At 40.9% G+C, this 24,622-nt stretch overlaps 1 protein-coding gene and 1 long non-coding RNA gene across 3 annotated transcripts in view; one reads left to right on the plus strand and one right to left on the minus strand.

Annotated features, from left to right (window-relative positions):
• LOC134349627 (uncharacterized) overlaps window positions 1–24,622 on the plus strand; it is a 93,127-nt gene that overhangs the window by 11,391 nt on the left and 57,114 nt on the right. The gene's annotated exons all lie outside the window — the stretch shown is intronic.
• The window catches only part of usp12a (ubiquitin specific peptidase 12a), a 71,244-nt gene continuing 60,881 nt past the window's right edge, over window positions 14,260–24,622 (minus strand). The window contains exon 9 of the mRNA XM_063054232.1: window positions 14,260–22,519. Within this exon, the coding sequence (XP_062910302.1) occupies window positions 22,418–22,519 (102 nt within the window). The 3' untranslated portion in view covers window positions 14,260–22,417. The remainder of the gene's footprint in view (window positions 22,520–24,622) is intronic.

The following is a 24,622-nucleotide window of genomic DNA, read 5'->3' on the forward strand; positions in this document are numbered from 1 at the left end:
AATAGGATTCCTATACAATAATGGATACCCATTTATGATTTACGTTTAGGGCTCCTCTGCTTTACTCTACAGTTGTTGATGGATACAGGCCTCTCGTATTACAGTTTTCTAAATTTCCTGGCAAGCTCCAGTCTGCCACGTAACGCATATGAATTAATTTGTACTCCCATACCAGAATGGTAAGCATCCAACTGAAATACGACATGTAGACATTTGTCTGAATTTATTTCGTAAATTTGTGGCAAACAACTGTGAACGTTTCGGCATGACTCAAATTTGTCAGATAGACTTATTAACTGCTGACATTAAGACGGCTGTGAAAACATGAGCAAAATGATTAATGAGCTTAGTCACTTTCAACGTAATGTAGACTGCAAAAGTAAATATCAAAATGCTGACACAGTGACATTACCTACGTATGCAACATCTCGGGCTGACTGGGAATAAGTGTGCTCTTTCTGATGATTTACATGCAACTCTGGAGGCATTGCCATTAGGAAATTATTACAAATCTCTCAGGAACTTAAGATATAAACAATTCTTTGAGTTTAGGAGGGCTCCCCATGTTATTCACTGAGAATGGTCCTATTTGAACTGAACCATAAACTAATAATATTTTTATCAAATTTGTATGCTGTTATGATTTTCAATAAATACACAAAACAAAAAAAAATATTTACAGATATTCGTTCATACTAAGCAGTAATCAGGCCAAAAATCTGCATCTGTTACGGCAAACATCACCCCTAACACCAGCAGCTCCCTGATAACACATTCACAAGTGGGAGACTGACACATAAAATACTGCAGGCCCAGGCCTTCTTCCAACTGCTATCAGAGAATGATGCTACAAACTGTAATCTCCTTACCCTGAATTCCTCTGCTTTCCACTGAAGCAAGTAAGCATTCTTTGGTGGTCAGTTTTTCTTTTGATGTTATGGATGATTTAAAGAGGAAACAGAGAAAAGGAGCATTCGTCATAGGAGCAGTTGTAGACAGCCCGGTCTTTCAAGGCTGCTCCATCAATCAATATGCCCATGGCTGATCGTGTATTCCAATGGCATGTTCCCATATTTCTTCCCTGTACTGTTGATTCCCTCCCGGAATATGAAATACGGCACTCTCCTTCTTGAATATATTTAAGACTTGGACTCCACTGCTTTCTGTGGTGGAAAATTCCACACATTCATGACCTTCTAGGTGAAGGGAACTCTCCTGCTCTTAGCTCTAAGCGGCACATGCTGTGCCTTGTTTTGGGAATTCAGGAATTCCGGAATTCCCAGCCACCAGCAATGTTCTCCCTACCGATGATGATCAGCCATGATTGTACTGAATGGCGGTGCAGACTCGAAGGGCCGAATGGCCTACTCCTGCACCTATTTTCTATGTTTCTATTTACCGGAACTGCATTGGCTTCTATGAGATTTATTCTCTTTCTTCTATAGTAAATCACAATACATTACAATAACAGATAAGTAAATATTGCAGAAGAGGAATAGCAAGGTAGTGTTCTAAATGCCCCACGAACACCACCTCTCTATTCCCCTTTTGCATCATTTATTTATTCAAGTTCAAAGTATATACAACCTTGAGAGCAACCACCAGAAAAGAAACCCAATAGAACCCATTACAAAAGAAAGCTGTCAAACACCCAATGTGCAAAAAAAAAGAACAAAAGGTGCAAACAATAAAAGGTAAGCAATTATCATTCAGAACTAAAGTTCAGGGAAAAGAGTTCACAGCCACACAGCCAGTCATCACCACAGCTGGTCCAGGGGCCCATTAGTTGCAGGCCACAGCCTCATTTCAGTCCAGAGACAAGAAAACCTCACTGAGCAACAAGCTGAACACCAGCCTGTCCTTCGCCTCCAGCTCAGATACCCTGACCTTTTCAACACCAGCCTGGCACCTCAATCACTCAAGCATTAGCTCATTCGTTGCTCTCAGGCCTGGGCCCTGCTTTGCCTCAGAGCTGAGGCTCCAAATCTGCTCCAGCAATGGCCAAACACCAGCTTGTTTCCCGCTCTTGGGCCTAGGCCCTGCCACCTCAATTCGGCTCATTCGCGCCATGTCGCAACTGTCCTGCACCCTCGAGACTTCAGTTCACAACGCAAAAATGCCAGGTCATAAAGCTCAGCTCCGGAAGAGAAGTTGCAGGCTGATTATTTTCCAGAGGAAGTGTAATTCATGAAGTAGCTTGTAGTTTTGTTGTTACCAGTAAAGCAGCACCCGCACCATTTTAAAACAGATTTATAAGTGATAGTAACTTATTGCAATTTTATGTCTTGTACTGGACTGCTGCCATAGAACAAGTTTCATGACATCTCTCAGTGATAATAAACCTGATTCTGGTGTCCCAGTAAACATACGTTTAATCAACACAATCTCTCAGTCTTGACATCCCAAAAGCAGTCTTGTGAACCATTATTTGACTCCTTCCAAAGGCATGAATATCCTCTTTCATATTTGGAGATCAAAAGTGTACACAAGTTTCCTGAAGTTGTCCTGTCAAGACCCTTCACAGCTATTCAAGACTTCCTTGCTCCTGTACTCAAGTCCTCTTGCAACTAAGGCCAACGTGCTATTTGCTTTACCAAATAATTGCTGCACCCTAAAAATTTCTTTCAGTGATACATGGAGGGTGACACCCAGGAACTCCCACATACAAACATCTGTTCCATCTTCAGTACCTACCCCGTCCAGTAAAACCTGACACAGTATTCAATAGCGAGGAAGATAACGTTGTCAAGTGAATGGTGAAATAGATGGAATCAGTTTAATGTAACCGGGTGACCGTCGGATCTTATTCAGTATTGTTAAAAGTGTACTTAGGCATCCATCCGGGTAATGCTAGAATAGTTGTCTGTGCCTTTAAGGGAGATGGTGATGTCATTACACATGCGTGGGATAGTGCGGAGACCATCTTGTTTTCTGCTGAAGACACTGGTGGGGCATTGGAATTGAGTTCCTCCCCGAGACTGGGCATGGTGAGGAAAGGTGAACGTTAATTGACGATATCCATGTGAATTCGTTTATGCTTGTTGGCGAATCGAAAATATCGATAATGTGGATGCTTTAGATTTTCACGAGCAAAGGCATCGATGCTAGATCGCGTGGCTTATGCAAAGTTCCTCACCATCCAAGTAGATCAGTTTTCCTGTAATTTAACTACCAGGCAATACCTTGTAAAGGTTGTGCCAAAGTGTACCTTTTGTCTAACTTTATTGTATCAGGGCTGATTGTCCATGTACCGCATAACCTGAATGTTTAGTCTCTGTTTGGAAGTTCAGCACGTGTGTACGTCTGAGATGAGATGTATTCGCTTACATTTTTCGCTGTTATGTATAAGATGCAGGGTGGGTGGGATTCTAATGCTGTTTGTATTGTGTTCCTTCAGAATTGCCATTACCGTATTAGTTCTGGTATTTTTTATACGCATACGCAATTCTGTCCATACACAAGTGTGGGGATCGAAAGTTAAACTGAGATTGTAACGGCAAGAACTGGGTTGTAAATTTGTTTGTTTTGTTTTGCAATCTTCTTCTGGCACTTAAACATCTAAAACAGATAAAGGAATTAAAACCCAAAAAAGTATTTGTTGTCCTGAGTGTGTACTTTTCCCCAGGCTGCAAAATTTGGTACCAGGAGTGGACAATTTTTCTCGACAATAGACCTCGCGAGTGGTTACCACCAAGTGGCGGTAGAGGAGAGTGATAGGCATAAGAATGCTTTTTCGACCCCGTTTGGTCTGTATGAATATCTTCGTATGCTGTTTGGGGCCTGTAATGGGCTGGCAACTTTTCAAAGGCTCATGCAGGCAACCAGGAATGGCTTAGTCTTCCAAATCACGCTTGTGTACTTGGATGATATTGTGGTGTATTCACAGACTTTCCAGGAACACTTGGAGAGGATCGACACTCTGCTTAAGCGCCTCAAGGAGACTGGTCTGAAGGTAAAACTGGAGAAGTGTCATCTTCTGCAGTCAGAGGTCAAGTTCTTAGGACACCAGATATCAGTCAAGGGGATAGGCACCAATCCTGTTCAGCAATGGTCAGTGCCATCAACAGTTAAGGACTTAAGATTGTTTCTTGGCTTTTGCAGTTATTATCGATGATTCACTCAGGAATTCTCAAAGATTGCAGGTCCACTGCGTGACGCAGTGAATTTGTGTACTAATGTAGGGAGTCCAAGTAAAACAAATCGGCTGTTACAACAGTCTTGGATGGAAGAATGTCAGACTACCTTTGACTTGCTCAAAGAGAAACTGGCCAGTTCCCCCATCCTTGGCTTTGCCGATTCCTCCCAGCCCTTTATAGTGGAGACCGATGCCAGCAATCATGGGCTAGGAGCTGTGTTATACCAACAGCAGGGAGGGAGGGAAGAGGGTTATCGCATATGCAAGCCGGCAATTAAGGAATGCTGAAAAGAATGATAGGAATTATAGCAGCATGAAATTGGAGCTGCTTGCACAAAAGTGGGCTGTAGTAGAGAAGTTTCGTGGATACTTATTGGGTTCCAAATTCACTGTAATCACTGACAATAACCCCCTATCCCACTTGAAAACTGCCAAGTTGGGAGCAGTGGAGCAGAGATGGATCTCACAGCTGCCAGTGTTTGACTTCGATGTCCAGTATCGTCCGGGTCTGGCTGATGCACTCTCTAGGCAGCCATTTGCAGGGGAGCCTGAGCCTGTCTCAGAGGATGCGGAGTTTGATGGGGCTGTGGCGATCTGTAGTTTGATCAATTGTGGCACTGCCCTTGACCTGGCACTGGTTACCGCTGGTCTTAACAGCTGTAGGGTTAATCAAATTTGAGACTTTGAAGCTAGTACTAGTGAGGTAAGTGATCCGACGCAAGGGAACACGCCAACCCTCCCAGGTTATTCTAATGGGGACTTGCGTACTTCTCAGCAGCAAGACCCTGTGTTAAGTGTCCCAAGAGATTTATGGGATCAGAAAAGGAAGCTGAGTGGCCAGGTGCGTAAAACCCTGCCTAAACCTGTTCTGTCTCTGTTAAAGCACTGGGACAGAATCAGGGAGCATAAAGGGTTACTGTATAGAGTAGTTGAGGATGAGAAGCTTGGGGAGTGTTACCAGCTTCTGGTACCTAACAGCTTGAGGAGCAAAGTTTTAGAGTATGTACATGACTCTATGGGCCATCAAGGCATAGAACGTACTCTGCAGTTGTTGAGAAGCCGATATTTTTGAGTGGGTATACACGAGGATGTGGTATGGTGGATCAAAAATTGTCCACGTGTGCTAACTAAGATGCCGCAGTCTAGGATCCACCCCCACCCCCCCACCATAAGGTCACTTCTGGCTTCCAGGCCGCTTGAAGTTGTAGCGGTAGATTTCACTGTGTTGGAGCCAGCAACTGACAGGCGTGAGAATGTCTTAGTGGTCATGGACGTTTTCACTAAATTCACCCAAGCATTTCCGACTCGGGATCAAAAGGCGGATACCACAGCAAAGGTGCTCTTGAGGAAATGGTTCATGAGGTACGCTGTTCCTGAGAGACTGCATTCTGACCAGGGCCGTAACTTCAGAAGTGAGGTCGTAGCTGAGCTTGGCAAACTATATGGGGTAAAGAAAAGCCGTATCACACCTCATCATTCTATTAGCAACACGTGAGCGTTTCAACAGGACGATGCATGATTTGTCGCGTACGTTGCCTCCAGAAAAGAAGCGCAGACGGCTAGAACATCTACCTGAGTTGGTGGATGCATATAATGCGACACTTCACGCAACCACAGGGTATTCACCTTACTGTCTGTTGTTTGGGGCGGATCCCCACTTGCCCGTGGATGCTCTGTTGGGGCAAGAACAGATGGTGGACCGGAAACATGACTGGCTAGCTGTACACCAGAGCCGACTGAGGGATACGCATGCCAAAGCAAAAGAATACTCTGAACAGAAGGCGGCAGAACCCATGGCTGGCAGGAGGTCAAAGTGTACTGTCCCAAAGTTGATGTAGATGCGCTGGTTACCTGAGGATCAGACCATTAGGCCATAATAAGATCCAAGATGCTTGGAACTCAGGGTGGTAGAGGTACTGGGCAACACCTACACGGTGGAACCTTGGGAGGGTAGACCTAGCAAGAGGGTGAACAGGGTAGACATCAGGCCCTATGAGAACCATCCCACTCCTGCTACCCGAAGGAGACTGCAAACTCCAGTAACTCAGGCCAGCTCACCCCTGGGGCATGAATCAGATTCTGAGGATTCAGAGAATGGTGTGATAGTGGTAAAAGATATGACACCTTCTGGAACTGAGACTGGGGAGCCGACGATGGCTAATGCAGGGTCAGAGGTCGGTAGCCCTCTCGTAGCAGCACCCCGCAGGAGTAAACAAGTAAATGCTGGACAGCACCCTAACCCACATCGCGAACCAAGGTCAGTCCTTGATGAGGTCTCCATAAGTCCGGCAGCAGTGTCTGAGATACTGGCTAGTCTCAGTTCAGTTCTCTTTAGAGAAGCAGTTAAGGAGGTTAAAAGTACCCTTGTAGTGAGTGAGTAATTGAGGACGATTACTTGAATGCAGGGGAGAATATAACTGGGTGACCGTCGGATCTTATTCAGTATCGTTAAAAGTGTACTTAGGCATCCACCCAGGTAATGCTAGAATAGTTGTCTGTGCCTTTAAGGGAAATGGTGATGTCATTACACACGCGCGAGATTGTGGGGAGACCATTTTGTTTTCTGCTGAAGACGCTGGTGGGGCGTTGGAATTGATTTCCTCCCCGAGACTGGGCATGGTGAGGAAAGGTGAGCATTAATTGATGGTATCCATGTGAATTCGTTTATGCTTGTTGGCGAATCGAGAATATCGATAATTTGGCATGTTTTACATGTGGATGCTTTAGATTTTCATGAGTAAAGGCATCGACGCTGGATCGCGTGGCTTATGCAAAGTTCCTCACTATCCAAGTAGGTCAGTCTTCCTGTAACTTAACTACCAGGCAATACCCTGTAAAAGTTGTGCCAAGGTGTACCCTTTGTCTAACTTTATTGCATCAGGACTGACTGTGCATGTAACCTCGTAACGTGAATGGTTAGTCTCTGTTTGGAAGTTCAGCACGTGTGTATGTCTTAGATGAGATGTATTCACTTACATTTTTCACTGTTATGTATAAGATGCAGGGTGGGTGGGATTTTAATGTTGTTTGTATTGCGTTCCTTCAGAATTGCCATTACCATATTAGTACTGTATTAGTTCTGGTATTTTTTATACTGCATACGCAATTCTGTCCACACACAAGGGTGGGGATCGAAGTTAAACTGAGATTGTAACGGCAAGAACTGGTTGTAAATTTGTTCGTTTTGTCTTGCAACCCTCTTCTGGCACTTAAACATCTAAAACAGATAAAGGAATTAAAACCCGAAAAAGTATTTGTTGTCCTGAGTGTGTACTTTTCCCCAGGCTACAAAATTAATCTAGACAATTTGTTCACTTTAAATCAAAAGGGAATGAGATCAGATCTCAAAGAAATGGCTTTAGATAAAGGTAGAGAATAAATCTTTAATATATTGAGGGATCAATAATCACAGGGCACAAATATAAAATGGCTGGCAAAACACTAGATGCAAAGTGAGGAATCAAAATAGACAAGAAGTGTTTAGAATATGGGACTTGCTGCCTGTTAGTGTGAGGGGTACAGAGTCAGCAACAGCTTTTGAGAGCAATTTGAATGAGTTATCTGAGGAAATTTTGGGAAGTGAGAAATCAGCTAACTTCTAATCATTTCTTTCTCGTGGCGTAACAAGCTGGCATTGAACAAAATAGTCTTTAGCCTCAAGCAACCATCTAAGCCTCAGCTATGATAACATCAATTGGCATAAAGTAAAGGAATCGTCATCACTATACACTTTGGCATCAAACCCCTTAAGAGCCAGAAATGAACTGGAACTTGCATTGTGTTCCGAAAAGAGTGGTGTCAGTGATAAGCTCTGTGATGCATGGTATTAAAGGCTGACATCAACATTACGCAATGATAACAAAATACAGGTCACTAACAGTAAGTTACCATTAACTGTATCATAGGACAAATATCCTTTTGTTTTGCTTGGATAATACGGTTACTACATAAACTGAACACTGGCCATCTTACTGGAAAGCAAAATACTGAAACCACGTGAGAAATTGCTGGAATCACTCAGAAGGGCACTGCTGGGAGAGAGAGAAGCTAGCTAGCTGAGATATCCTCACAGAATTGTGCCATGCTCACCTCTAGGAAAGAGCACATTTCCCTCACTATCTGCATCACGAATTGTTGCTTGCCCAGTTGGAACTTACATACACAGCAACATAAGGCGGCCTTGGCTAGAGCCCACAATTGATTTGATAAGAGGACCTTATCCACATTTATCTTTCAATATCTAAGTCAGTACCAGAGTGGTAAAGAAGCCAACTAAATCAACTTGAAAACAGTAATTTATTTTTAATTGAGCTTTTAAATTACTTTCAACATGGACAAATGAGGGAATCTTGTACACGGGCAGCTGCCTTGAGATTTGCACTGGATGTTCCCAGGTCCAGTATCACCGACCATTTGACAAAAGTGACCCTTATTAACATAGTACAGTACTGCACAGCACAGGCCTTTTGGCCCACGATGTAGTGTCAACCTTATAATCTTATCTGCCTCAATCACCACCCCTGGCAGGACGTTCCATGTACCCACCACTCTCCACGCATCCACACAAACACCCAACTCTGACATCCCTCTATACTTCCCTCCCATCATCTTAAAGTTATGCCCCCTTGCCATTTCCACCCCGGGAAAAAAGATCTCTAACAACACCTCTCAACATCATATACACCTCTATCATGTTACCTCTCATTCTTCTTCACTGCAAAGACAAAAGCCCTAGCTTACTCAACCTACCTTCATAAGACATGCCCTCTAGTCCAGGCAACTTCCCGGTAAAAAATTTTTTGCACCCTCTCTGAAGCTTCCACATCCTTCATATAATGAGGCAGACTGTGCATGCTATTCCAAGTGTGTCTAACCAGGGTTTTATGGAGCTGCAACATTACCTTGAACTCAGTCCCATATTAATGAAGCCCAACACAGCATACACATTCTTAACAACCCTATCAACTTACACGGCACCTTTGAGGGATCCAAGGACATGGACCCCAAGATCCCCCTGTGGCTCTACACTGCTAAGAATCCTGCCATTAACCCTGTGCTCTGCCTTCAAGTTCAACCTTCCAAAGTGAATCACTTCATACTTCTCCAGGTTGAACTCCATCTGCCACTTCTCAGCCCAGCTCTGCATCCTGTCTATGTCCTGTTGTAACCTACAACAATTCTCCACACTATCCACAACTTCACCAACCTTCGTGTTACCTGCAGACTTACTAACCCACCCTTCCACTTCCACATCCAAACCATTTATAAAAATCACAAACAGCAGGGGCCCAGAACAGATCCCTCCAGAACAATATTGGTTACTGTCCTCCAGGCAAAATACTCTCCATCTACTAACATCCTTTGCCCTCCTTGGGCAAGCCAATTCTGTATCCATACAGTTATTTTCCTGGATCCCATGCCTCCTGACTTTCTGAATCAAACACCTTACTGAAATGCACATAAACCTTATCCATTGCTCTACCTTCATCAATGGTCTTATCACAATGTCTAAGAATGCAATCAGACTCCTGAGGCATGACCTGCCCCTAACAAAGCCATGCTGACTATCCCTAATCAGACTACGCTTCTCTAAGTACTCATAAATACTGTCTCTAAGAATCCTCTCCAATAAGACTCACTGATCTATAATTCCCAGGGTTATCCCTATTCCCTTTCTTCAAGAAAGGAATAATACTTGCCATTCTCTAATCACCTGGTACTACTGTAGCCGGTGAGGATGCAAAGATCATTTCCAAGGGCGCAACAATCTTTTCCACTGCTTTCCGTAGTAACTTAGTTATATTGTGTCTGGCCCCAGAATTTATCTATCCTAACGTTTCTTTTTCCCTAAAGTTGTAGCACGTCCTCTTTCTTAATAAATACATGTTCCAGCATATCAACTTGTTCTACGCTGAATCGTCGAAGTCTCCATCACTGGTGAATACTGAAGCACGGTATTCATTAAGGACCTTCCCTACCTCCTCCAACTCCAGGAGCATATTTCCTCGTCAATTCCTGATCAGTCCTCCTCTCACTTTGGCCATCTTCCTGTTCTTTACATACACATAGAATGCTTTGGGGTTTTCCTTAATCCTACTGGCCAAGGCCTTCTCATGCCCCATTCTGGCTTTCCTAAGTCCATTCCTCATCTTTCTACAGCCCTCTTTGATCCTTGCTTCCTAAACCTTAAATGTGCTTCTTTCTTCCTCTTGACTAGATGTTCTGCTTCTCTTGTCAACTCAGGGTAAAGGAACCAATCATCTTTTCTCTGTCTCAATGGGGCAAACCTATCCACAATCCCCATCAAGTGCTCCCTAAACAACCTCCACATTTCTATTGAACATTTCCCTGAGTATATCTGGTCCCAAAGTATGGCCCCCAGTTCCTGCCTAATAGAAGCATTAAAACTCAGAGCATATAAATGTGAAGGATGTGAGAATGAAAATACACTGTAACTAACTACCAGAGACAACCTAGTTTGATAAAATCACTAAGCACCAATGGAATGTACTATTATTAAAGATAATCAAGTTTTCTGATCAGGTTTAATGACTATTACCAGAAGAGGAAGCACTGGCTAATTAAAGCCCATTAAGTGGTGACATAATACATTGGAGTATTCCAGTTGCTATCCTGAGGAGATCATCGACTTTATGGATTTGGAATTTCACTTACCTTTATAGCTTATTTTCATTTTGTGCATTGCATTAACCACCTGGATTACATGTGAATCTGACCCCCATTTTAATTTTAAGACAATTGACCACCATCCTCAAGAGCACACAGCTACCGATCACTCAGCCTTTAGAAGTATTAGGTTATGTTGCCATTACTGGTACTCAAAGGGAATATGGGTTAACAACAGGAATTCTGCAGATGCTGGAAATTCAAGCAACACACATCAAAGTTGCTGGTGAACGCAGCAGGCCAGGCAGCATCTCTAGGAAGAGGTGCAGTCAACGTTTCAGGACGAGACCCTTCGTCAGGACTAGCCTCAGGTCTCGTCCTGAAACGTCGACTGCAGCTCTTCCTAGGGAATATGGGTTCATTGTTTGCATCGGGCTGCATTTTTGCTGTTTCGATAAGTGTGACTGTTTTGTTGCAAGCTCAACACCCAGCACGAACGGAAACTGTGGAAGGAGCCAGCCGGACTCCAACTCGGGACCATTCGCCTCAAAGTCTGGGGCTGATCCCACTACACCACCGGCCAGCTTTCATTGTTTTGTAGTCATATTCAACATTTGTGTCTTCCTTCAATGACATCAGACTATTCACTTCTGTATTCTTTTGTCTCTCAGATTTCCATTTTTGATCTGATAGAGACAAAGACACTGAAAGCTAATGTCTCCGTAATGTCACACAAAAACAAGAGGCTACTTCTAAATAGAGTCAGAGTAGGGAAAATGGTAAAAATATACAACTTAGTGAAGATTTGAAAACCTAACAGGAGATTTGGCCAAATTATGGCCAACAAGAGGGAAGCTGAGAGCCAAGGAAATACTTTGTACTTAGTAAATCTGACGATTAGGAAAATTTCAGAAAAGGAAGTCCAACACATTGTTAAGAAAAAGGAATAAATTACTGATAGTAAGGTCTGCTCACTAGCAACTGTTGAACATCAGAAAACTGGCGGCTTTCGATACTATTTCCACATCACCTTCTCAGCTTTTGCAAATGGACGTGTTCTTGACAAGCAGGAAATTGTAGAGTTTTCATTTTTTATATAATTAAATATCTTTTGCAACCAAAGACATTGACCACAAACACCAGTGTTAAATCATGTGCTTCTCACTAATGATTGTTCTACAAATGCCGAGAAAGAAAAGGTAATTTTTTACATGAATAGGTTTATGTCAATCCGATAGCACCTCAGCAATGCCTAATATCCCAGCTGCATATATTGATCACAGTTGCACAATTCTGGCAGGTTGTTGATAAAATATTGTCTTATAAATAAAACTACAGCAATTGCACCTGAAAATTGAACATTAAACAATACAGCACAGTATGGGCCATTCAACCCATGATGTTGTGCAGACCTATATCTTTCTTTTTCCAATATTTTTATTAACTTATATATAAGAATACAGAGTACAGGAAAAAAATGTCAATACATTAGACTAAATCGCACATAAAGACTCCTTACCCTATATTCATACATGTCAATTAGTTCATAACGTTGAAAAATAATAATTTTATTATATTAAAAAAATCTAACCCACTACCAAGACCGAAGCTGATTAGTAGAAAAAAAAAGAAAAAAGACTGTTAGTCATCATTGGTGCTGCAACAGCAAATCAAAGGTTTTGAAAATAATTCAGAACAGGTCCCCACAATGTTTGAAAGTCTTGATTAGATTCAAAGATTGAACGTCAAATCTTCTCTAATTTTAAACATGACATCACATCACGTAACCATTGGGCATGAATAGGAGGGGCCACATCTTTCCATTTAAGCAAAAGCATCCTTCTGGCCATAAGAGACATAAAAGCCAAAATGTGCAAATCAGATGGCTCCAGAATAATATCCTTTCCTCCAACAATACCAAATAAAGCAGTCAAAGGATTAGGCTTGAAATTTACTTTAAAAAATATTGAAAAGGTTTGAAATACTTCTTTCCAATATTTTCCAAGACTCCAACATGTCCAAAACATATGAATGAGTGAAGCTTCTCCATTATTACATATATCACAATACGGAGATATATCTAAATAAAAACGAGACAATTTACCCTTAGTCATATGGGCCCTATGGACCACTTTAAATTGAAGGAGAGAGTGATGGGCACATAACGATGAAGTGTTGACCAATTAAAAAATTTGATTCCAAGTTTCCTCAGAAATTGAAGTCTGTAAATCTTGTTCCCAAAGATCTTTAATTTTATCTAAAGGAACACTTCTCATTCCCAACAGCATATTATAAATATTAGATATAGATCCATTATAAAAAGGTTTCAGATTAAAGATTACACCAAGTAGATTCTATCAGGACTTTTAGGAAATGTACTTATTTGAGACTGTAAAAAATCTCTTATTTGTAGATATCGAAAAAAATGCATTTTGGGCAAACTATATTTAGTTGACAATTGTTCAAATGAAAAAAGACTTCCCTCTACAAACAAGTCCTGAAAGCATTTAATACCTAATCTATCCCATTCTTTAAAAGCCACATCAATCATAGAGGGTTTAAAAATAATTACGTTTATAGAAAAAAAATGGGACTCGAAAGAGAAAATCTCAGTAAGCCAAAATACTTTCGGAATTGTATCCAAATCCTCATAGTGTGATTAACTACCAGATTATCAGTTAACTTACTCAAAGACAAAGGAAGTGAGGATCCATACAATCCTCCTACATAACCTTATTAGGGATAGGCATAGATTTCTGAGGGGGTGTCATGCCTCACGTGCCTGTCTATCAGATTATAAAGTTTTTCGAAGAGGTGACAGAATAAATTGAAGGTAGACTAGTGGAGGTGGTGTGCATGGACCTTCCCTCCTACACAGCCCATAATCCTCCAAAATTTCCTACATCCAAGTGCCTATCTTAGAGTTGCTTAAATCCTGCTTTTAATCATCACTCCACCTTTATGTTTGATCCTCCAAGGTGTATCAGATGACACTTTTTCCGGATTGAACTCTGTCTGCCACTTCTCCACCCAGCTCTTCATTCTGCTGTAACACCTAGGACAACCTTCCACAACACCACCAAACCTCATGTCATCTGCAAACTTACTAACCCACTCTTCCACTTCATCATCCAAGTTATTTATAAAAATCTCAAGAGTAGGGGTCCCAGAACAGGATTCCTGCAGAACATCACTAGTCAAGGAACTCCAGACAGAATATGCTGAATCGACCACCACTATTTGCCTTCTGTGGGCAAGCCAATTCTGAATCAATGTAGCCAGGATCCCATGTTTCATGCCTTTCTGGATGGGTTTACCATCTTATCAAATCCCTTACTGAAGTCCATGCACACCACCTCCACTAGTCTACCTTCAATTTATTCTGTCACCTCCTCGAAAAACTTTATAATCTGATAGACAGGCACGTGAGGCATGACACCCCCTCAGAAATCTATGCCTATCCCTAATAAGGTTATGCTTCCCCACAAGCTCATAAATCCTGTCCTTAACAATCCTCTCCATTAGCTGCCCACCTCTTAAGACTTACTGGTCCATAATTACTAGGATTATCCCCATTACCTTTCTTGAACACTAGAACAACATTTGCCGCCTCTGATCCTCTGGTATTATCATCTTCAATCTCTTCCCTTTCGAACAATGGTAACCTGGAGTATATCCCGTCTCGTCACAGAAACTTATTTATCTAAATGTTTTTCAGAGATCCAAGACTGCTTTTCTTAAACTCAACATGCTCCAACACTTTTCCCTGTTCTGTGCTGACCTCACGTTGGCTAAGTTCCCTCTCACTGGTGAACACTGAAGCAAAGAATTCATTAAGGACCTCCCCTATCTCGTCCAACTCCATGCATTTCCTCTACAATTCCTGATTGGTCCTACTCTCACTCTGGCAATCCTCTTTTTCTTCACATACTCATGTGGAACACCTTGGGGTTTCCTTAATCCTACTCACCAAGGCCTTCTCATGCCACTTTCTAGCTCTCCTAAGTTCTTTCCTGAGGTCCTTCCTGACTACCTTATAATTCTCAAGACTCCTGTCTGAATTTTGCTTCCTAAATCTTAAGTATGCTTCTTTCTCCCTCTCGACTAAATGTTCTACATTTCTTATAAACTATGGTTCCCTCACCCTGCTACCCTTTCCCGTCTCAGCAGGACAAACCTGTCCAGAACTCAATACAAGGGCTCCCTAACAACCTCCACATTTCTGTGGTACATTTCCCTGAGATTTGTTCCCAAATTACATGCCCACATTCCTGCCTAAAACCACTGTAATTAGCCCTTCCCAATTAAAGACTTTCCCATATTGTCTGTTCCTATCCTTGTCCACGGCTATGTTAAAGGATGGGGAGTTATAATCACCATCTCTGAAATGTGTGGTTGGGGGTGGGGGGGGGGAGGGAAAGATCTGCTTGGTGGTAGGATCCCACTGCAGATGGCAGAAGTTGCAGTGAAGCCAATCCCCCCATTTCTTTTACATCCCTTCCTGTCTCTATTGAAACATCTAAACCCTGGAAAATGTTGCTACTGGTGCCTGGCAGCCCCTCCTGCCAATGGTCAATGCTGCCCTTTTTCTTGGGGTGAAAGCCCATTGATTTGTGGGGCTGCACTCTCCCATCTTTTCATTCTTTAAAAGTTCTTACCATAGTGTGGTTGTGTGAGAAGTTCCTATTTTGTGTTGTCCAATTGAATGGCACCAAATTGGGAACTATGGTGGAAACAATCCTTACACTTCAAAGAAAAACAGTAATTTCAGTCAGTGACAAAGAAGTAATGTTGAAACACTGAGCAGCTGAGTTCAATATTATACATATCTAAAAGCTACGATGTACAAATTAACATATTTAAAAATAAATTTGGTCCTTCCAAAGAAATAGGGTCAAGGATTTTACAAAATCAGTCATCACTGAAGCACAACTTCAAATAAAGATATGCTGTATGTTACATATGAAAGTAAATACACTTATTGATATTGGAGGGTCAAATGAAATGGGAACAGAAATTGTTAACTTAATGATTGTAAAATTGAATCATTTTCATGGAAAGTGCTAATTTTCAGCTTTATTGCAAAATTGACATTCTGGTAAAACTATCAAAACCTCCAAATTTGTGAGACAAAAAGACTGCTTGTCATTATCTACCCTTGTCAGATTTATCATAACATGTGAGGAGCTTCCTGGAATATAGCTCTTAAAACAACTTCTCAGGATCAACTCAGCAGCTTTACAAATAGTTAATGAAACTGAATCCCTATAGAGATCAGCACCTTTGAGAAAACAATATTGTAACTTCACAATATGGTTGCCATAAATGGATTATTTAGGCAAAGCTTCCGTCAGATTTGTAACATTAACTTGAACAGTTAATGCTAACTTTTAAATGTTAAGAGTTAACTTTAACAGTTTAAAGAATAGGAACTACTAGCTTGTCTCTAAGTGCAGTATTCAAATCAAATAATTTGAAAATCGTTAAAGCTCCAAATCTTTGTACGGCATATTAGGAATTCCTCGGGTCAGGTTAAATGACTCATTATAAAACTAAGTTATTAGAAAAATTTTGTGGCTCAAACTCAGATCTATTTGATTCTAATGACCTAGCACACCGAAGTAACTTAATTAATTCTAACTGACTGATCCAGTTTGTTAAATAATTGAAAGGCCCTAAAATCCAAATATGCCAAGATAATTCAAACAAAGTGAATCATTTATCTTGCCTCTCGCCAAGAATTGTGAAATACCAATACTGAGGTCCTTTTGAAACAGCAACTGTCAACTTACATCACAAGTAATTTAACAAGCTTCTATTATTTGTAGCTAGCAAAAAAAAATTGTTTTAAGAGAAAGCACTGAGACGATGGAAGAAGTCATATCTAGTCAATGAATGTCCACGTCAGATTTATCCTGTCAGATCTGTGCCAGACTCAGCATACATTTTGTTTGATCATATGGATTATACCAAGCATAAGTATTCAAATTTACAGCTCGAGAGTAAAAATACTTGTGAGCAGGCAAGTTGGTGCAAAGCTTTTCATTCTACCCAATAAAGCATAGTAAATGCCTATTTAATTCAAATTTTCCAAGTGCATTATTCTCAAATTACAGTATATTATATACTTTATCTAATGGTCACTATACTGGAATATAAACTACAGGAAGGCCAGCGTTGATATTCTGACTGGCTCTGTGTTGTTAAGATTAACCCATGATTTGTTGAAAGCATTGACAATTTTCCATGTTAATTTCTAATGTTTACATTTATAATGATATCTGCCAACATAACTTGATATACTTTAATGATCATTCTGTTACCAAAGCATTCAAGTTTATGCACTGCAACACCACCATTGGCAATAGTGTTGAAGTATAGTACAAATTTAGATAAATAGTTCCATTAAAAAACATGGAGACACAATGGAATCAGATACAAAAATTGACATTACTATTACTTCAAAATGGGGACAAACTCACACTGTGCATTCACGTCAAATTAGGCCTTGTTGCATTAGGTAATATGTGAGAACAACGATGGGCATTAGATACAATAGCTTGTTACATTTGTGTTTAATGCACTGTCAGAAACATCATATTAAAATTGTCATTACATGTCAAAGCAATAAAAGGTTTAAGCATAGAGGCAAAGATTTTGCTAATGTTGGAAATCCTGAGAAACACACACAAAATGCTGGAGAAAATCAGCAAGGGTAAATAGTCAACATTCTGAGCCAAGACCTTTCATTGGGACTGGAAAGGAGGGGGCAAAAGTCAGAATACGATGGGGGAGGGGGAAGGGGAAGGAGTACACGCAGGCAGGTGATTGGTGAAACCAGATGAGGGGGATGAAGAAAGAATTTGGGAGGTGGTAGGTGGAAGTAGTAAAGGGCTGAAGAAGGAATCTGATAGGATAGTGGACCATGGAAGAAAGGAAAAGGAGGGCCTCCAGAGGGAAGTGATAGGCAGTTGAGGAGAAGGGGTGAGAAGAAGAAACAACGAGGAATAGAAAAGGAGAGAAGGAAGAAGGGGGAGGAATCACTGGAAGTTAGAGAAATTGATGTTCATGCCGTCAGGTTGGAGGCTACCTAGTCAGAATTTGAGGGGTTGCTCTTCCAACCTGAGTGAGGCTGCACTGGGAACACTGAATAAAATAGATGACACTGACAGACTTGCAGGTGGTGTTGCCTCAACTAGAAAAATAGTTTGGGGCCCTCCCTGTATGATGGTGAGGGAGGTGATGTAGGCTATAAGCATGTGTATGCCGTATAGACAATAGGTGCAGGAGTAGGCCATTCCGCCCTTCGAGCCAGCACCGCCATTCACTGTGATCATGGCTGATCATCCGTAATCAGTATCCAGTTCTTGCCTTATTCCCATTACCTTTGATTCCACTATCTTTTAAGAGCTCTATCCACCTCTTTCTTGAAAGCATCCAGAGATTTGGCCTCCACTGCCTTCTGGGGCAGAGCATTCCACATGTCCACCACTCTCTGGGTGAAAAAGTTTTTCCTCAACTCCATTCTAAATGGCCTACCCCTTATTCTTAAACTGTGGCCTCTGGTTCTGGACTCACCCATCAACGGGAACATGCTTCCTGTCTCCAGCATGTCCAATCCCTTAATAATCTTATATGTTTCTATCAGATTGCCTCTCATCCTTCTAAATTCCAGTGTATACAAGCCCAGTTGCTCCAATCTTTCAACATATGACAGTCCCACCATCCCGGAAATTAACCTTGTGAACCTACGCTGCAATCCCTCAATAGCAAGAATGTCCTTCCTCAAATTTGGAGACCAAAACTGCACACAATACTCCAAGTGTGGTCTCACCAGGGCCCCGTACAGCTGCAGAAGGACTTCTTTGCTCTTATACTCAATTCCCCTTGTTATGAAGACCAGCATGCCATTAGCTTTCTTCACTGCCTGCTGTACCTGCATGCTTGCTTTCAATGACTGTATACTTTCACAACCAATACCATGTCAGGTGCTTTACCCTCACTGATTGTTGAATCATAAGTATCTTTCAAGTGCACAGTCCTATTAGTCTCAACAAGTTATTCAAAAGTCCTGACGAAGGGTCTCGGCCCGAAACGTCAACTGTACCTCTTCCTATAGATGCTGCCTGGCCTGCTGTGTTCACCAGCATTTTTTGTGTGTTTAATTCTTTTTGATAACCACTGTAAATATTATAGTTTTGAGCCTTACTTGTACAGGACCTAATGTATATTCTGATGAAATAAAATGTAATTGGACATGACAATTAATTTGATGAATCTGTGCAATTACCAAAGACAATATAAAATTCAAGCTGTCCTTAGACTTGTAAATTATATTTTTTTTATTTAAGACAAAAACATAATTAAACAGTCTGTCTCAAGTAACCCCTTAAATACACCTAAAAATCAGTATCAAAAGTGCAACAATTTATAATTTAGAGTAATTTTTCAATATATACATACAATATTATGCTATCAAAGAACATACATTTTTCTGTAGAAATTTTTTTCTTTTTTTTTATGCAATATACAAAATATTCAGCTGTGCCCCGAAGAACTTCATGACTTAAGACACAAATCAGTTCCATTATTCACCGGTTACATTTCCCTATCACCCTGATTTCTGATGGCTAATATGCAATGTTGTAGTACTTTACCAAACTATGCACCATCTGACTGCAATACAATAGCCAAATTAGTTCAAAGTCACTAAAATCTACATCCAAAACATTTTGTTTCACAAAACCCGAGCAAACACAGGAACAAATGCATAATGCTGCAATATTCTAAAGATATCTCATTCTACCAATGATTTTGTTTTTCTTTTATTTAATTGAAGCATTCCTTTATTTTAAAAACAAGAGAGTGACTATTAAGTGTACAATCCTACCAAAGTTAAAAGTAGGGAGGCAGAGAGGAGGAAGCAAAATGCATTCAATAGAATGTCATGGCTTCTCTATTCCTGAATCCCAAAAATGTGTTTTAATGCAGGGATAAAAGGAAATTGAAGTACTGTTAAGTCCAACAGACTTAAACGAAAAATAACATTTTTAAAGAAAAAAGCTAATTGAGACTTCAGCTACTACTTTATCTACTTAGAAGCCAATCAGTCTGAACAGGCCCTGTCCCCAACTTAACATCTTGCCACAATAACATGATACCATACCTTTCTGAAGAAACCTAAACAAAAATGCTAAGGGCTAAATGGCATCAATCGTAAAGACCACAGCATTTCCTGAGGCAACAAGCATTATTCTAACAGCTAGATGTTCTCTGATTAATTAAAGTTTTCTTTTTAGCAGCAGATAGACATTCTTCATTGGATTTCAAAGTATCAATATGAAATACTGTACAAGAGAAAGGTGGTAAAGTCCTCCACCTAGATTATTCAAAACAGTGATTCTGGTCTTAAACCCTAGGTTAAAGTTTTTGCAGGCCACTTTAAAATACATTTTAGGGTGAGTATAGTATGCTCTCATATCAATCATAAATGCTTGGATCCTGTTAAATTAAAGGGTAACAAATCTATCTTCAAATTATAGGCATGCTTCGGACATCTAATCAGACAGCATCAAACCTTGATTCAGAAACATGGGCTGGTGTGCATCATTAGGAGTAGCCAGGCAGCGATTTACCAGGGGTGATTGATAAGTTCATGGCCGAAGGTAGAAGGAGTCAATTTTAGAAAACCTAGCACATTTATTTTTCAACATAGTTCCCTCCTACATTTACACACTTAGTCCTGCAGATGAGTTACATGCACATGCAGTTCAACGCTTTGAGTGATTACGCAGGAAGTCTGAAGTTAAAACTCATCTCCTTCTACCTTAGGCCACGACTTATCAATCACCCCTGCTGTGGACACTTTCTGGAGGTCCAAGATCCGTATGCTCCACAACCGCTGAACTAAGTATGTTGAAAAATAAATGTGCTAAGTTTTCTAAAATTGACTCCTTCTACCTTCAGCCACGAACTTATCAATCACCTCTTGTACAATCAAGTTTGATTAAACTTACTCAATTTGAAACTAATAAAGGGAAGGGGATAGTTTTACAAAGAAAACCTGCCAGTCATTTATAGCAGTGGTCCCCAAGCACCGGGCCACGAGGAAACGATATGATTTGGCGATATGAAATGATATGAGTCAGCTGCACCTTTCCTCATTCCCCGTCATGCACTGTTGAACTTGAACACCCCCCCTCCCACGGGTCGGCCGGTACCGTCCGCGGTGCGCAAAAGGTTGGGGACCCCTGATTTATAGGAATTGTATAAACAGCGTGCATCAATTCCCATAAACAGAAATGCAAAACAGTTCCAAACCTATATATGCTGTGTAAACAGGGTCTTCAAATATTACATTCATCTGTGACTGTGAGTTCAATAAGTGCATGGGAGCACAAACCATATATTCCAGGCAAAATAGTCAGTTACTTCAATCACCACATTGAAGAACATAAAGTAGGAGAAATTTTAAGATGACAAAGAATAATTTTACAAAATAGTGAGCAAAGATTTACAGGAACTGAAATAGTAAATAGAAACCAATGAATCTTAAAATGATTAATCACATTATTTATATATTATATACAACTGAAAATAATTAGTGCTCACTCCAATATAACAGAACAGTAGGGGGATTTCATTCTACTAAGGCATTTAAAATATGATCTTATTTACTTTTTCATTATATATTTGCATGGAGACAAAAACAATTGGAATTATCTTTATAACACTTCGCCACTTTACAATTTCTCTGGGATACGAAAAGCTATTAAAAAAGTATTTTAATTTGTTGACACTACAAAATTGTCTTTATGTTGTATTTACAAGGCCCTATAACTCTGCCATTGCTCTTGCCCTGTATTTAACATCTACACATATAGGATGCTTCTTGCGCATTAGACAACTCAGTAATCAGCACCAGATTTTTGTTAACAAAAAGTTCAGATGTATGATTAGATGGCAATATTTTTAAAAAACACTAAAATTTAATGCAACTTAACACCAAGACTTCCAGAATATTACATATTCAACTTGTGGAAATTGAAAAGAGACAACTGCAAGACTAGATGTTGGTCAAGTATTTTGTTTTGTAAGAAAGAGATTCAGAAGCCCTACAAAAATCCACAATATCATGTTAGTCTTTGGTGACAATTTTTGCGCAAACTCATTATGATCAACTGTCATCATTTTTGGTCAATTTTTTGAAAAAAAAAATTTCAGTAGTTCCAAAATTTGAGGATGTAAAAATTGCCTAACGTAAAATGCCAACTGGATGAAACCAGGGAAGATTAATCAGGTCAAATATCAGTTCACTTTGGTTTCATTCATATGCATTTAGCATGCATCACCTTCAATTATGTCAGACTTGAGCTCTGGAACCAACATGTTAGCACCAACTCAGTGGCCCACTCACACAAGCAACATTGCTGCTACTCATTGCAATGCAAATTTTTACATGAGTAAAACTGCTTTCATCACAAAGGATATTTTTGATTTGCCATTAAAATCAGTATGACTCTAGTGTAACTGAAACTCCATAAGCAAGATGCAATGTTCTTCCATCTTATGCTTCTTCTGAATGATCCCAGTGCCTTGATCTGCAAGGGTCAGCATTTGGAAGTGAGTGAGATGGAACTGTTCTCTTGCACTCATTTAATCCCTGGACTGGTAGAAAAGGATATAACCAGATTCAGAGGTCTTTGAGATATCAGAAGTCAATCCATAGAACTCCTCAATGGCTTGTGCATCTATTTTCTGTTGGATAGATAGCAAATTATATTAATGGAGAAAGTGCAGCAGAGGAGCTATGCTTAACCCTAATAGCTCAGTCTACCAAAATAGTCATAAATGATTAATCCTAAACACAGTTGGTGTAAGAATGAATCACAGAAAGGCTTTTATCTAACATAGATAATCTGCATTTCTTTTTATTAAAAGTCCTCAAATTAACAACCTACTGGGGAATTTTTTAAAAAATCCACGGGAACAGGAACGTACGACTGGCAAACAAAACAGGACATTGGAAAGTATCACACATCAAAGTTGCTGGTGAACGCAGCAGGCCAGGCAGCATCTATAGGAAGAGGCGCAGTCGACGTTTCAGGCCGAGACCCTTCGTCAGGACTAACTGAAGGAAGAGTGAGTAAGGGATTTGAAAGCTGGAGGGGGAGGGGGAGATGCAAAATGATAGGAGAAGACAGGAGGGGGAGGGATAGAGCCGAGAGCTGGACAGGTGATAGGCAAAAGGGGATACGAGAGGATCATGGGACAGGAGGTCCGGGAAGAAAGACGGGGGGGGGGTGGTGACCCAGAGGATGGGCAAGAGGTAAATACAGAGGGACAGAGGGAGAAAAAGGAGAGTGAGAGAAAGAATGTGTGCATAAAAAAGAGTAACAGATGGGGTACGAGGGGGAGGTGAGGCCTAGCGGAAGTTAGAGAAGTCAATGTTCATGCCATCAGGTTGGAGGCTACCCATACGGAATATAAGGTGTTGTTCCTCCAACCTGAGTGTGGCTTCATCTTTACAGTAGAGGAGGCCGTGGATAGACATGTCAGAATGGGAATGGGATGTGGAATTAAAATGTGTGGCCACTGGGAGATCCTGCTTTCTCTGGCGGACAGAGCGTAGATGTTCAGCAAAGCGGTCTCCCAGTCTGCGTCGGGTCTCACCAATATATAAAAGGCCACATAGGGAGCACCGGACGCAGTATATCACCCCAGTCGACTCACAGGTGAAGTGATGCCTCACCTGGAAGGACTGTTTGGGGCCCTGAATGGTGGTAAGGGAGGAAGTGTAAGGGCATGTGTAGCACTTGTTCCGCTTACACGGATAAGTGCCAGGAGGGAGATCAGTGGGGAGGGATGGGGGGGGACGAATGGACAAGGGAGTTGTGTAGGGAGCGATCCCTGCGGAATGCAGAGAGAGGGGGGGAGGGAAAGATATGCTTAGTGGTGGGATCCCGTTGGAGGTGGCGGAAGTTACGGAGAATAATATGTTGGACCCGGAGGCTGGTGGGGTGGTAGGTGAGAACCAGGGGGCCGATTTACAAGTTTGCAAAACTGCTCAGGAAAAATTCCAACCCAATGAGTTTTCTACTAATGATATATTCAGAGAGCAGCATCAACAACGAATGCGTCCTTTACCAACCTCAAAGATTAACTTCATCATTCAAGAATGCATCTCCTCAAATTTGGCTGTCCAAGAAGTTTGTCTCCATCTTATATCATGATGTATCTTATACATCATGATATCATTCCAATCTGGTCCAGACTTTAAAAGCCAGTCCCTATGCTGAGTGATACCAAGATACATTATTGCACCCCTCCACCCCACCAACATATTTCCAAATCGTTGTTACAGCAATACTGCATCCCAGTTCCAGCAAGTCAGGCACTCTGCAGGACAAATGAGAAGCTATTCAACCTACTTTGCCTCCACTTCAGAACCAAATTTTAGACATCAAGTTGCAAAACATATGCATGAACGCATACCTATGATGGAACTTCAAGTCATTATTAATTCATTCACTGAAGCATTCAAGCAAATGACTCTTGTATCCACAAAACAAAGCACCTCTACCTATCTGCCAATACTGTACGAGACTGGCAAGGCCCTGGGAAAGCATGCAGCACTTCCTATATCTCACAAGTCATCTGCAGTGAAGACAGATAAATAAAACTCATTATTGCCTGCAACCTGTCTTTGAAAGAGTGTTTTGTACACCAAAACACCAAACCCTACAATAAGCTCAGTCTATGTGGCAGAAAGGAAACCTGCATTTCTGTACACTTCCAAGTCAGTGACTACCTATAGAAAGTATCTCAAAGCTCACTAGACCAACACTGTCTTCATAAAGT

Source organism: Mobula hypostoma, chromosome 7, assembly GCF_963921235.1.
Source record: "Mobula hypostoma chromosome 7, sMobHyp1.1, whole genome shotgun sequence".
Classification (NCBI taxonomy): Eukaryota; Metazoa; Chordata; class Chondrichthyes; order Myliobatiformes; family Myliobatidae; genus Mobula; species Mobula hypostoma.